The 14544-nt window shown below is 39.1% G+C and overlaps 1 protein-coding gene across 1 annotated transcript in view; it reads left to right on the forward strand.

The window, feature by feature from the left end:
• NMD3 (NMD3 ribosome export adaptor) overlaps positions 1–14250 on the forward strand; it is a 43750-nt gene extending 29500 nt beyond the window's left edge. Inside the window, exons 12-16 of the mRNA XM_075202074.1 lie at positions 1535–1647; positions 4382–4454; positions 7679–7785; positions 12459–12529; positions 13933–14250. Coding sequence (XP_075058175.1) covers positions 1535–1647; positions 4382–4454; positions 7679–7785; positions 12459–12529; positions 13933–14066 — 498 coding nt within the window. The 3' untranslated portion in view covers positions 14067–14250. The remainder of the gene's footprint in view (positions 1–1534; positions 1648–4381; positions 4455–7678; positions 7786–12458; positions 12530–13932) is intronic.
• The last annotated feature ends 294 nt before the right edge of the window (positions 14251–14544 follow it).

Raw genomic sequence — 14544 nt, forward strand, 5'->3', positions numbered from 1 at the left:
TGCACTATAGCAGGGGGACCTTGCCATAATGACAACCAGCCCCTGGTCAGCACAGGGCTGGATACCCTAGGGAGATGGGGTCCCTGCTTAGACAACATTTTTTAAAAATTCTGTTCGTCAAGCTCGGTAAACCAAAATAATCCACTGCAACATGCTTGGCAATATAACAAAAACCTTAACAGACCCTGTATACTAGCTCCTGACTGCAGGATGAAAATGACAGCTGCAAGGTCTGTTTATAACTATAGCAAAGGCTTGCACCATCATACCCATAGTACCATAGTACTACAAGCAACCAGGATGTCCAAACTGTTAATGGCAGCCTGGACTTGCTGGGACCTATAGTGCACCACAGCAAAATGGCCATATAAACTACAGCCCCGTGCTGATCACTATTGGGCTGGAGGGTTGGCAGCTGTCATTTCCCGCCCCACCCCCCGACCCTACCCCAAAAGTTTTCTTTACCCCTTGTCTAATTTGTTACTTCTCTTTCACAGTCTAATTGGCTTCCTTTGCACTTGACCACTCTCTGCTGTTTAGGGTTACTATTTGTGTTCTTTATCACCTAAGGCTGGGTACACACTACAGAAACTTTCGACCAATCTGTTATCACTAACAATTTTTGTTTATCTGCCTAAAGATTAGGTGCTAACAGTTTCACAGTTATAGACATAAAGTAAATTCAATAAATATGTTTGATACTTTGAGACCCCCTAGGATGGAGTAGAAATGAAAACATGGGGACTTACTATGGGGAAAAGAAAGGGCGTAGAAGAAGGGACGTAACTGGATTTTACTTAGACCTTTAACTTGCAGCATGACAAGAAATTCTATTGTGCCCGAGGTGTGGATTGGTGTCTAAGTATGTGGTTCATGGGCTTCAGACACTTAGAACATTGCTGGGTCAGATATCATCATCATCATTTGTAGCAGCAGCTACATATATATAGTGCCACTAATTCTCTAGCGCTGTACAGAGAACTTACACACATCAGTCCCATTGGCGCTTACAGTCTAAATTCCCTAACATACACAAACACATACAGAGGGAGAGACTAGGGTCAATTTGATAGCAGCCAATTAACCTACTAGTATATTTATGTATTATGTTACTGACATGTTCAAGTGCATCAGTTTGTATATGGGTAAATATTGTATTATATATTCAGACTCCACAATGCAGTTCGAGTCATGCCAGTTATTTTACATTCCATATCAAACTTTGCTGAGCTTACCGCTTCATCCCTATAAAATGATCTAATTTCCAATGCACATTCTGCTATAAGCCTGAAATCTGTATATCAAATACATTAGTGCTGCAGCAATACAAATCTATTCATTGTGTTTACCAAGGCTGCTTGCTGCAGCTTTGTTGTTTGCAGAACATTGTATTGCTTGTAAATACACACCATAGTGTAAAGATATTGGCATATTTCTATTGGTGCATTGCAATATTGAATTTGTGGGGCTTGCTAGAGAGGAGCTCCAGATGATCTCTGCATAGTGACTTATCTGCGCTTCGATTCTTTCTCAGCACACCCTTGCCGAGGTGTGGGTTCAGAAAACATCCGAGATGAATACAAACCAGCAGTACCACTGCCGCACTCACCTGGGTCACCTGCTGAATCCTGGAGATCTGGTGCAAGGGTACGTTATGTGTAAAGACAGGGTGGACAGTTATTACAAATGGTGGGCTTGGTTACTTCTTTCTTACTGTTATTTATATAATAGATTCACCATATTACAGACTATTTTTGTGTTTCCTCTCAGTTTAGTTTACTCTACATATTGATATTTAGTAAGGTGTAATAGTTTCAGTATTGTCACAATTCCAAGTTACCATGCCTGGATATCTATGTAATAGTTTAATACATAGGAATGGCTTGATTTTATGCCTTAACTAAAATATACATTTACTAATGTTTTCACATAAAATACACATTAATAAATTACAATGAAAAACCATGAATTAAAGGTTAGGTGTGAAAAGTTATAGTTGGCCTTCTCTGTCTGTAAATTATACTTGTCGTCTGCTAATGCATATGTCACACACTGATTACCTTGTTACCTGTAAAGGACACACAAGGTGGTCTGTCTCCTTTCCAGCCAACACGTCTGCTTTTCCAGTTCTGCGTGACATTTCTTGGACACTCAATCCCCTATATTTTGATAAGAGCATGTGGTAAATTGGAAACTAACAACTCCTGTAAATTGAAATATAGGAAAACCTTGCAATTGTGAATTGCTCCACTAATTGTTTTGCATAAACACTATTAAGAGCATATTTAAGATATAAGATTTGTCTTGTTGAAAAAAAAAATGTCAAAAGTTAAATATATAAAAATCAAAACACTTCACATCCCAAGCTGACGATATTAGATGTTTAGAGGGATATTAAAATAGCGGTGGCTGCGCACATTTTCAGGTACGGCGGTGCCTCGACATCACGGAATGTTTTTAGCGGAGTGCCTTCACTACTTGAATACATCTTCATCATTACCATTTATTTATATAGCGCCACTGATTCCGCAGCGCTGTATACAGAGAACTCATTCACATCAGTCCCTGCCCCATTGAAGCTTACAGTCTAAATTCCCTAACATACACACACATACAGAGAGGGAGACTAAGGTGAATTTTGATAGCAGCCAATTAACCTACCAGTATGTTTTTTTTTTTTTGTTTTTTTTTTGGAGTGTGGGAGGAAACCGGAGAACCCGGGGGAAACCCACGCAAACACGGGGAGAACATACAAACTCCACACAGATAAGGCCATGGTCGGGAATTGAACTCATGACCCCAGCGCTGTGAGGCAGAAGTGCTAACCACTAAGCCACCGTGCTGCCCTTATACTTCCCTTAGTGTGTTTTTAATTTTTTATCAACTAGCCAATTCTTATACATGAAGTCTGCTGTAATATTCTTTGCCCTTAACCATTAGTGGACAATTTAGCATTGTGTTAAGGTTTTTCTGTACTCCTGCAAAAATGTGGTGGTGTTCCACCAAATGAATATGGCCCAACATTCAGGTGTTCTACCCCCATGTAGACTGCATACTGTCAGGGTAAACTTTCAAAGCTAAAGTGTGTATACTTGAGAAATTAAGAAAATAAATGTGCCTCTCAGTCAGTGCTGTACCTGCTCATAGCAGGTCATGGTTTAATTCTGAGACCATTTTCCTAGCTACAAAACTGGCATTGTCCATTGTTTGGTACTTATGCATAGCTTACTCAGACTATTGTAGCAGTTTGCGGGCGCTGTTTCTGTTCTCCTAACATTATCAACTTTGGCTTATAAATTGCATAACACAGTACTATAAATAGATCATCATTCTCCCAGTCAGCACAAGCTGAGTCTTCAGAACTGGTGTAAAGCAATATAAACCACAGTCACATATAAAAAGTATTTTTCATGGAGTTTCACTTAGTGGGTTGAGTTCAATGTAAAACATAATAATATGTTTAAATATTCTAATAAATGTGATCATTTTAAAGGTAATCCAGAGACTATAAATACTGACTATATGCAGTTAGACAAAGTACATAAACATTTTGGTGGGATACTGTAGAAATAGTTACTATCAACCTGTTTTGAAATGAAATGAAGCCGAGTAAAGATAGAAAAGGGCCTTATTAAACATATTTGAGTTGAGCAAGTTTTTGCCTCTACTGATTCAGGTTTAACTGTAAATTGTGAATGAGTGAGTGATGCAAGCTGCTACAGCTCTGTCCACGCAGCTGAATTCAACACTGATTTGGCCCCGTTCACATTCAGATTTCTCCAGGCTGTTGGGCCCAGTGAACATAGTGAGTGGAGGCACGTGAAGGGCAGTGTCTCGGAGGAGGAAGTGGGGCTTTTATTAGTAGGAGGGGGTCTGAGTTCTATTATTCATTATAACATTAGTGTAGGTAATAGCAAATATAATGGGAATATTTTAATTACTTGCCAAGTTTGTGTTTCCATAAATCAATCAGATGTGTGTACGTATGAAAATGATCAGTGATCTGCTTTGTTAAATTACTGTTTACCTACAGTAAGCTCCATAGGGTATATCCTCTATTTTATTTTTGCACATTTCTGCATGCCCTGTGGTGCTTTCTGTCACTTCTATTCCTGAGCAGTTTGTTGTTTGGAGTGCTCGGAGACTGTGCTCCCATTGGAGAGTGTGTGTGGGTGTGCTGCTAAATTACACACACACCTCCCAGGCATCCCTGCACTGCTTTTCCCTAATGATCTTCTTTGTTCACATACTTTTTTCATCTCACCAAGCTTAGAAAAAAGGGTTTGACACAGTTATTGGGATTTGTAGTGTTGCTACTGCTCCTCATTTGTAATGTCCATGTGTAATGTTTTTTTAACCCTTTCTTTATATTAATTTTCAGGTTTGATTTGGCGAATTGCAATTTGAATGATGAATTTATTAACAAGATGAACCCTCATCACATTCCTGATGTGGTAAGGCTAATGATCCCCCCCTAGGTGGCGCTCTAGGGATGTGAAATGAGATATGTGACTTCATTTGTGGCAGTATAATGATTCTAATTCTGGCAGGATTGTGGATGTTGTTTTCTGAATAATCATATCACTTCTGATATTTCTACTAAAATGCATGCTGCTGTCAGACTAGTAAATGATTGGAAATTTCTGAATTTGCGATGAACTAGCCATAATTGGCTTAATACAATTTTGGCATGCTATGTATATGCTATTTGCATAATAAAATGTTTCCAGAGTATACAGAATCATTTAAAATGTGCTACAGAAGAATGTGCTAGCGGATATTCTGCATAGCGTCTATGATGGTGGGTTTATGCTCTTTCATATAGCTCCTGGCTATCTTGCCTACCTGACACATGTAGCCAGTACGATTGGGGTGAATACCTCCCTCAATTAACCCCCTGCAGTTTAAAGCTATTTTGATGTGACACACAGGTATTGTTAATTTGGTGTTTAAATTCTGTTAGCAACAGTATGCTGAGTAAAGGGATGGAGAAAAATGTTTCAGTAGCTTTAAAATATCTGCAGGTGTAATGACAATTGCTTTACAAAGCTCTTTATCTATTTTCAAATTATCTGCACAGTGTGCTATTGGATGTTCATGTACATGTATTTAGCTGAGCTAAAATATAATTTTTGTTAATCCAAACACACTAATGAACAGTATATCTTCCATGTTTTTTGATGACACCCTGCGTACATCTTCTATATATACATTTCTGGAAACAGTTTGAGGATGAATACTGTTTAGGATGTGAGCGAGTTTCTATTAGAAACTTCTATTCTGGATCTAAACCAGCTACCTGCAATACCGTAGTCCAGAATTGTCCAAACCCAGTCCTCAAGAGCTACCAACAGGTAATGTTTTCAGGATTGTTGTCTGTAGAAGCAGGTGAGATAACTACTGACCTAGCCAAATAGATTAACCCACCTGTGCATGATTAAAGAAATCCTGAAAACATGAACTGATCAGTAGAGGCATAATACTGTAATGAGAACTACAACATGGTAGGATGAGAGTCCTGTCTGAACAGTGAATACAAAGTCCTATAGCATGGTTAGAAAGGCCATAAAATATTAGAGGGCTTTGTCTGTCTGGGTTAAAGCAACTTCTCAAAAGATTGTATGCAAGATCTTATCTGTAAGGAAGGTGATAATACATGGGAACAAAGACACTGACAGACTATTGAGGGGAGTTTAAGTAACCAAGCATAACAAATTATACTAATGGAAATACCAAGGACAGCAAATTCAAGTCCAGTCCTAATTATGTGCGAGTTAATTACCCAAGTATGAACTTGTGATAATAACATTTTGCCAGAACCACTGGTTTTATCGTCTGTGCATGAAAAATGCAGAAAAACAAATTAAAAATATAGGTAAAATAAGAGTTTAGTGTGGTTCCTAAAGTAGTTCTAATTTTAGAACTTATTTTTGTGGGTTACTAAAACTTTTAAGGATGTCCCTCAAAATCATGAATCTTAGAAAAGCAGCATCCCAGTCAGTTTGATAAAAGTCTGAGCTGTTCAAAATTGTCTCAACAGAAGAGCGGAGCCCATATGGACCACTTTGTAAAAAAAACATAAACATTGTTTATGCAACAAAAGGGCTAGAAATAGAGACAATTGTGGCTAAATAAGACTGTAGTTATACAGGTTATACAGAAAAAGTGAACATAGAAGTTCTTAAAAGTATAGGATATGTAAAGGTTAAATTGGGAATACCCAACTATAAAGAATGCAGCAAAATATATAAAGGCAAAAAAGGGCAAAGCCAAAAATAAGATGTAGTTTCTAAAGAAAACAAATATTACGCCAAAAAGTTTTTAAAATTTTATCAATAGAAAAAGAAAAAAAAAGTTGAACAGCATTTGTCACTAAAAGAACAAGTTTTGGAAGTGATTAGAGGAGATGGAGAAAAGCTGACTTGCATGTAATGTTATTTTAATCAGTGTTTACAAAAGATGACGCAATCTTAGGAAATGCAGGAACTGTCAGAGAAAAGGCAGATGTGGCTGAATGTAGAAAAATGTATGGTAATGTGTTTAGGCTGTGGTAGTAATTGTGCTACCATGGCATTAAAGTGATGCTGTCTAAGGAGCTCTGACATGGGAAAGGTGGAGCTCCCTCAACTGTAGATTTACTGAAAGTTCTAAAAAGGAAAAGTGGAGATCAGCTATCTTTTATTTAGTACATTCTAGAATTTTAACTATCGCTTTCTAGAATGTGCTAGATAAATGATAGCTAGAATCTAGCTTATCTCCACTGTACCTTTTATAGAGGGTTTAGTAAATCTGCCCCCAGTGTTGGGCAGCTGCTCCACAAAACAATTAAATCCTAGCATGTAAAAAACAGGTAAATTTACCATTATATAAATCACTTACTACATTTCATCCTAAATATGGGGTACAGTTTTAGGTGTTCATGGTTTAGAGACCTTATGAATAAAAGTTATGGAGAGGGTAAATTCTAATGAAAGACAAACTGGGGATATTCACTTTGGAAAGAAGACACTTGATTGGTGACCTAACTAAAATCTACAATTCTATTGAAGGACAGTACAAAAATATCTCTGATCTTTTTGCGCCCATTATCTGTACAGTTGACAAGGAGTATACACTGACTATTGCGTTAGAACATTTTGGCTGTGAGGTTAAATTGGCAGATGCTTCTGTTTTTTTTTTGTTTGTTTGTTTTTGTCTTGCTCTGGGTCAACAGACCTAAACTTCCTGAAAGGTTGAACCTAATGGACAGTGTTTCCTTTCAATCTCACTAATGTGTGTAACCAGGAGCTTCCAAGAGCAGATCAGGCTGTGAGCAGGCAGCGCAGCAAAAGCTAGTCCCCTTGACTTTCATGTACTAGAGGTTCCCAATGGCTAATCCAACCCTATTTGCTTTGTGTGCAGGTTACTGAAGATAGCCACAGCTTGTCCAAATTTGGCCTGGTTGTGTTATAAGGTTCTGGACCATATGTAATTGGTTGAGAATTTTTATTCCGTTTTAGGCATATATGGTAACAAGAACTCAAACTTTTGGTTATATTGCGTAAAAATGGAGTCCATTTGAACTATTTTCAATGCGATATGCCCTAGATCTCTATCCACAGAACACATATCTGTGGCAATGTGTTCAGAGCTTGTTTCTTTCCCTTTAAATGGCTGCTTGTTCTGATCTGTTGTACAGGTTCTAATCAAGAAGAGTTATGACCGTACCAAGCGGCAGCGGCGGAGGAACTGGAAGCTGAAAGAGTTGGAAAGGGACAGGGAAGGCATGGACACAGATGATGAAAGGTCTGTACAATATAGTGATCATCAATTGAAGATGATTTTTGGAGGTTTAATATGTTTTGTTGTATGTATCTTGAGAGAGAACACTGTGATAGTACTTGGTATTTACATAATAAGCAAAACTTCCTTCGGGTAAATAAATTGGACTAATTTTCTGTAGCCCATTGTCCCCTTCATTGCTCATTATAATCTCCGGATCTCTCGCCTGTCCTGTTTTTAAATTTAAAAACAAAAAAAAAAAAAAAAGCCAACAACCTATATTTTTGCCTCTTTCTCTTAATTTTTTTTTTAAGATGATGTCCAATCAGTCTTTCTCCAGACATCTCTTATATTTAAGTCTTTCCATATTATGGTGCTATGCTCAGAGGCTTCATTAATGTACCACACTGTATTCATTTTGTGCTATGTCAATTGGTTTAACAGTGAGATTTGGTTGGATCTGTGGATATAGATATATATTCTATACACCGATTACCCACAACATTAAAACCACTGTCAAGTGGTGTGGATAACATTGATTATCTTGTTAAAATGGCACCTGTCAAAAGGTGGGATATATTAGGCAGCAAGTGAACAGTCTGTTCTTGAAGTTGATGTGTTAGAATCAGGAAAAATGGGCAACTGTAAGGATCTGAGCAACTTTGACAAGTCAGAGCATCTCCAAAACAGCAGGCATTGTGGGTTGTTGTCGGTATGCAGTAGTTAGTACTTACCAAGAGGTCTAAGGAAGGACAACCAGTGAACTGGCAAACAGGTTCATGGGCACCGAAGGCTCATTGATGCATGCGGGGAGTGAAGGCTGGCCCCAAAGAAGAGCTACTAGAAAGGTGTCAACGCACAGTGCATCGCAGCTTGCTGCGTAGCCGCAGAATGGTCAGAGTGCCCATGCTGACCCCCCCTGTCCACTGCCTAAACAGTCTACAATGCATGTTAGTGCCATAACTGGACCATGGAACAGTGAAAGAAGGTGGCCTGGTGTAATAAATCATGTTTTCTATTAAATTATGTGGGCGGCTTGGTGCACATGTGTCGGTTTACCTGGGGAAGAGATGGCACCATGGGAAGAATGCAAGCTGGCAGAGGCAGTGTGATGCTCTGGGCAATGTTCTGCTGGGAAACTTTGGGTTCTTGCATTAATGTGGATGTTACTTTCAATAGGATAAAGCGCCCTTCACACTGCAAAAATTCTTCAATTGTTTGAGGAACATGACAAAGAGATCAAGGTATTGACTTGGCCTCTAAATCCCCCAGATCTCATTCTGATTGAGCATCTGTAGGATGTGCTGGAAAAGCAAGTTCGAGCCATGGAGGCCTCACCTTGCAACTTACAGGACTTGAAGGATCTGCTGCTAATGTCTTGGTGCCAGATACCACAGGACACTTTCTGAGGCCTTATGGAGTCCATGCCTCGACGGGTTAGAGCTGTTTTGGTGGCACAAAGGGGGGGTCCTACACAATATTAGGCAGGTGGTTTTAATGTTGTGGCTGGTATGTATGTATTTATTTCTATAAACAGTTGTAATTCTAATTTTACATTCCACTTACTGAGCATTAGTAGTTGTGCCTTAGACTGTAAATTATGCGCAGTCTTAGTGGCAGTCGCTATAACTCTTTTTACAATACTTGACATTAACAAATCAGTGTTGAAGGGGATTCTGCATACTCCAGTGACCTTTTATAATATGGAGGTTCGTTTCAAGAGCTCTTCAATGCATTTAGTATCTTGTGTACTATCAATGTTTAGATAACGGAACAAATAAAAAGAAATGGCTTCAAAAGCTGCTTGTGCATGTTAAATGTAGTACTCTTTACATCAACCCATATGTCTGTGTAGCCATTATTTATATTTTTTGTGTAGTTTTGCAGATTGGAAAAAAATATGCTTATTGTTATCACGGCCACATTACCATTTGTCATGATGATCTACCTAGTCATTTAGTATGTTCCTCACAGCCTAAGCTAAATTAAACGAATATGAACTGACAATTTGTGGGGAAGGATACCTGTGAGAGAGTCCTTTGCCTGCTAGCAGTGATCTAGGTTTTTATCGGACATCATATTGAAGACTATATTGTTTACAAGTTGCTTCAGGCATGATTGTCTTGAATCTTGAAGTGGGTTGAGTCAATCTTATACCGCTTTCATACTGCCGCCCCGGCAATATCCCGGGTTTTTCAAGCCGGGTTTTTGCCGGGGCTCGGAGCGTCCCAGCTCAGAAACACCATTCATACTGCACCTCGGACCCGGGAATTTCCCGGGTTGACCCCATTCATACTGCACAAGTCTGTGCCCTGGCAATTTGTGGAAGTCATCACCAGAGCAGTTTTTCATTGGCTGAAAAATGGTGATGTCATTGAAAGGTGACTGGTTTTTTGACGCATAAAGATGATGCAAAAGTGGGTGGTGATTGTTTACCACATTACTTCACGGGCTCCCACCGATGACATCATCCTCCAGAGACAGGCAGACAGCCAATCAGCTTGTTTTCTGTGCAACACGGGTTGAAAAACCCGGGTTGCACCATTCATAGTGCAGGCAACCCGGGTCCGACCCGGGAATTACCCCTCGATAAATCCCGGGTTAAAGACCCGGGTTTTTAGACCCGGGATTTTTGACTTGTACCATTCATACTGCACCAAGACCCGGGTCGTTTGAGCTCGCCCGGGCAAAAACCCGGGATTTTGGTGCAGTATGAATGGGGTATCATTAGACTAATCTGAGTGGATGGGAGCAAAGGCATTGCAAATAGTTAGGCCTCTCCTGTCACCGGTCCACTTGCATTTAGTTTCTTTTGCTCCCTATGCTCTTTGGAATACATACCTTGTGTGAATTGCTATCCAAAACATAATCATTAAATGCTCTATTTATTTGCATTTCATGTGTGGAGTTTGTATGTTTTCCTCGTGTTTGCATGGATTTCCTCCGGGTGCTCTGGTTTCCTCCCACACTCCAAAAACATACTAGTAGGTTAATTGGCTCCTATTAAATTGCTCTTAGTCTCTCCCGGTCTGTGTGTATGTATGTTGAGGGCTTTAGATTGTAAGCTTTATGGGGCAGGGACTGATGTGAGTGAGTTCTCTGTGCAGCGCTGCGGAATTAGTGGCGCTATATAAATAAATTGATGATGAAGTGTCTTTGTTTTACTGTATGTACATTTGTATTTGTTATACTGTATATGCATGGCATTTTCTGGTTTTCATTTAGTTAAATATTGATAAAACAATGTTATCTTACATGTTTGCGTGTCCCATGACAGTTATTTAAGATTTATATAGTTACCATCATTACTTTGTATCTCCTTGTTTTTTTTTGTTTGTTTTTTCCTTTTTCCTGTTCTGTTATCTGTACAGCCCACCTGCCACTGGCTTAAATGCTAGGAGTATGAGGGTCCACTTGCTTGTGTTGCCTCTTCAGTATTCATAATATCCGTACCAGTATCCAACTGGAAATCCGTTTTGTATTGCCTTGGAAGTACATATCGGGTTCTTCCCGTAATGTGCATATAGCTTTTTATTTTAGGTAATCCATTGATGTTCTGGCGCGTACTATTTCATAGCGTACATTGCATACTAGGTACCTTCTGGTCTCATAAACCCATGTAGATGGCCATATGTTATCAGATATACTAGTGTGTGCATGCAGGTTCTTCTGTTTCTTTAGATTTCTAAGCTCATATTGAGTTCCAGTCATGGCTTGTCTGGTGGTTGTTACTTACCTAGTTATTATCTCTGTGCACTTTCCATTGTGGTATCTTTGACACTCCATTTATGTGTACTGATGGCCCTAGTTCCAGTGCTGTTCTTAATGTTGGTGTGTATATATTATTTTTGTACATTTCTTGTTTCAAACTTGTGTGTTTTTACTAGAGCTCTGTGTTTCATAACTTTTGTGTTTTTCTGCCCTCTGTAATAATTATAGTTTGTAGGGTTAGCATATTATCTAGCCAAATCTGTCTAGTTTAATGAAATTGATCATGTTAATGTAACCATAACTCTTTCATGGTCTTATAGTTTTCCATGTGTTATGCCACTATGAGAAGAATTCTGGCATTTGTTGGTTATTCCTCACTTTATGTATTTTTGGTCAACCTGTTACTAGTAGGGGCTCGGGGAGGAATTTTGCTCCACTTACTAAATCTTCCCTTTCTTCTAGTCAATTTAAGCCAGTCGCCATGGCTTCTAGCATTATTTATTTATTACTTTATGCAGATTGCAAATAACGTGGTTCCGTTCACCTGGAAGAAGTGCATTATGCTCTCTCCGGAGACTTGCTCCGTTCTGCACTACAGTAGATCAGTGACATGTAGTGGAAGTTTGCCTAGGAGCGAGCATAGTGCATGTGACAGCTTGTCTGGGAAGTCAGGTTGGGTGTTTGGTCTAGTGTTCATTGCAGGGCTGACTACTTCTACATGTGTATGTAGTAAAGGAAAACAATACGAGAGGAGCAAGTGACAAGTTTGGTTTAAATATATGATGTGTGCTGGCTACTTAATGGGATGCCAAATGTTTGTAACATTTTGTCCTACCCCTTCAGCAGGTAAGAATGCACCTCTCTTGTAATGACTTTAAAGTAGATAGAAAGTATGGAATTTATAGATCGGTGAACTGCAGTGAAGAAAAGTTTACATCATGGAGGTTATCAGTTTTACTTAAAATGAGATCAATTATATTTTCCAGACAATACCAAGATTTCCTTGAGGATCTGGAGGAAGATGAACTTATTAGGAAAAATGTCAACATCTACAAAAGTAAGGCTGCACCGAGTACCCACAACATTGTTATTCAGCTAAGCATCATCTGGCAGTAGATGTAACTGCACCGCATTCAAACTAATGAATTTTAAAATGTTCATGTTTTTAAATGTCATGGGGGTGAGAGGGGAATTTAATTGTTTAGTATAATTACAAATGCATACGTTCACCACTTTCCACATGCTCAGTAGACTGGCTGCAGTATAGTGCTTGCCTAATATGCGGCAGGTCTGTGTCCCCTCCGCCCCAGAGCTTCTTGCGGGTGGTCAGAGCTGGTATGCTGGCGGGGGGAGTTTGTTCATCAAAGTAACGTTTTAAGATTTGCGTTTCTTTTTCAATTTTTCTAAACCCATTTTATAGGAAAAAATAGTTTTGCACAGTTGGTGTCAGCCCACTAATTTACCTAGGATTGTAATCATCCAGCTCTTCAAAGTATAATTACACCAACTATGTTTAATTGAAGGAATGATATGTAAATAAAAGTTGTATATATTTTTATTTTCCTTTTCCTTTTTCACCTTTTTGTATTAGTACTAAAAGATCTAGTTTACATTGACCCACTTTTGCTGGTGGGAGGGGATGACCACATTCCGCATTTGCTACACAGTGTTCTACAATTATTGTGCACTCAATGTCTTAACAGCTCCCGGCTATCTCTCTGAAGCCTTCTGTCATCATTGACAACCCAGCTCCACGTGTACTGCTCCAACCAGATCCTCTGTGGTCCAGTTAATGCAGTCAGCCCACTATCAAATCATAGTCATTGTCTACACACATATTTACTGGTTGCGAACCACAACCTATATGTATTATCATCCCTTTCTATAGTGCCGTACAGAGTCACTGCCCCAATGGAGCTTACAGCCAAAATTCCTTAACACACACTAAAGTCCATTTTAGTCACACTAATTCACCTATCAGTAATGCTCACAAATATGTGGGAACATACAAGCACCACTTAATCCATGACCCTAATGAGGCAGCAATGCTACTCCCTTTGTCACTGCTGCCCATATGGGCAGAACACCAAATTTGCAATCAATTTAGGAATGCCAAATTGGCCGTAGACGTTGCTGCGTGGATGGGCATTTTTAAGCCAACCACACCGGTCCAGTGATGCATGTATATGTGGCAGTGTTGGTACCAAGTACATACACAGCAATGGTTTATTTTTTTTATTTAAAATGGGTAAACAGGCAAGTATGATAGCTTTGACATCACAGGCATTGAATTGTATTGATAATGGTTAAGTCCTTTTTGTGTATTTGCTAAGCTCTCATTTCTTTTTGTGAACAATGCGGAAAGAATCCTGGAAGAACTTCACAATCTGCTTTATGCTCTTTGCGTGGTGGTTTTTGTCTCGTCCAATCTACAGCTCATGCTGACTTTTCCTCTTTCAGGCGCTAACATTGCAGTAGAGAGTGACACTGATGAGGAGGGAGCTCCAAGAATCAGCCTGGCAGAGATGTTAGAAGATCTACACATTTCTCATGATGCCACGGGTGGGGAAGGGACAGAAATGCTGACAGAATGAACTTGCTTCAAAGCATCCTGCTGGTGTGCTAGTGAAGAGGATTTAAAATGTGTCCAATTTAATTTTGAACTATTATCTAAAACGTGCGCTCATACATATTTCTCTCTGAACTTGGATTACCATACACTAAGCTCTTGTGTATTCTGCCTTCCAACTGCCAAATATTAAAATAACAAATGTTTAAGCTGTTTGGATTCTTCTTTTCTTTTTATGCTGACATCTTTAAAGTGCTGGTGAATACAGAACACATTCCAGGTGTCTGCAGGACAGAACACTGTAAAAGAAATGTATTGTAAAGAATCACATCAACTAATAAGTACACAGAGCACAATATCAGGGAATTGTGGAACCTGGATTTCTATCATAAATATTTGCATTCAAAAATATTTTTTTTAAGGGCATCTAAAGTTTTACATTTTTCCTCTGTATTTGAATGTGTGTGTGTATGTATACAGGGCGATTCAAAAGTCGCAGTACA

Source organism: Mixophyes fleayi, chromosome 3 (assembly GCF_038048845.1).
Source record: "Mixophyes fleayi isolate aMixFle1 chromosome 3, aMixFle1.hap1, whole genome shotgun sequence".
Taxonomy (NCBI): domain Eukaryota; kingdom Metazoa; phylum Chordata; class Amphibia; order Anura; family Limnodynastidae; genus Mixophyes; species Mixophyes fleayi.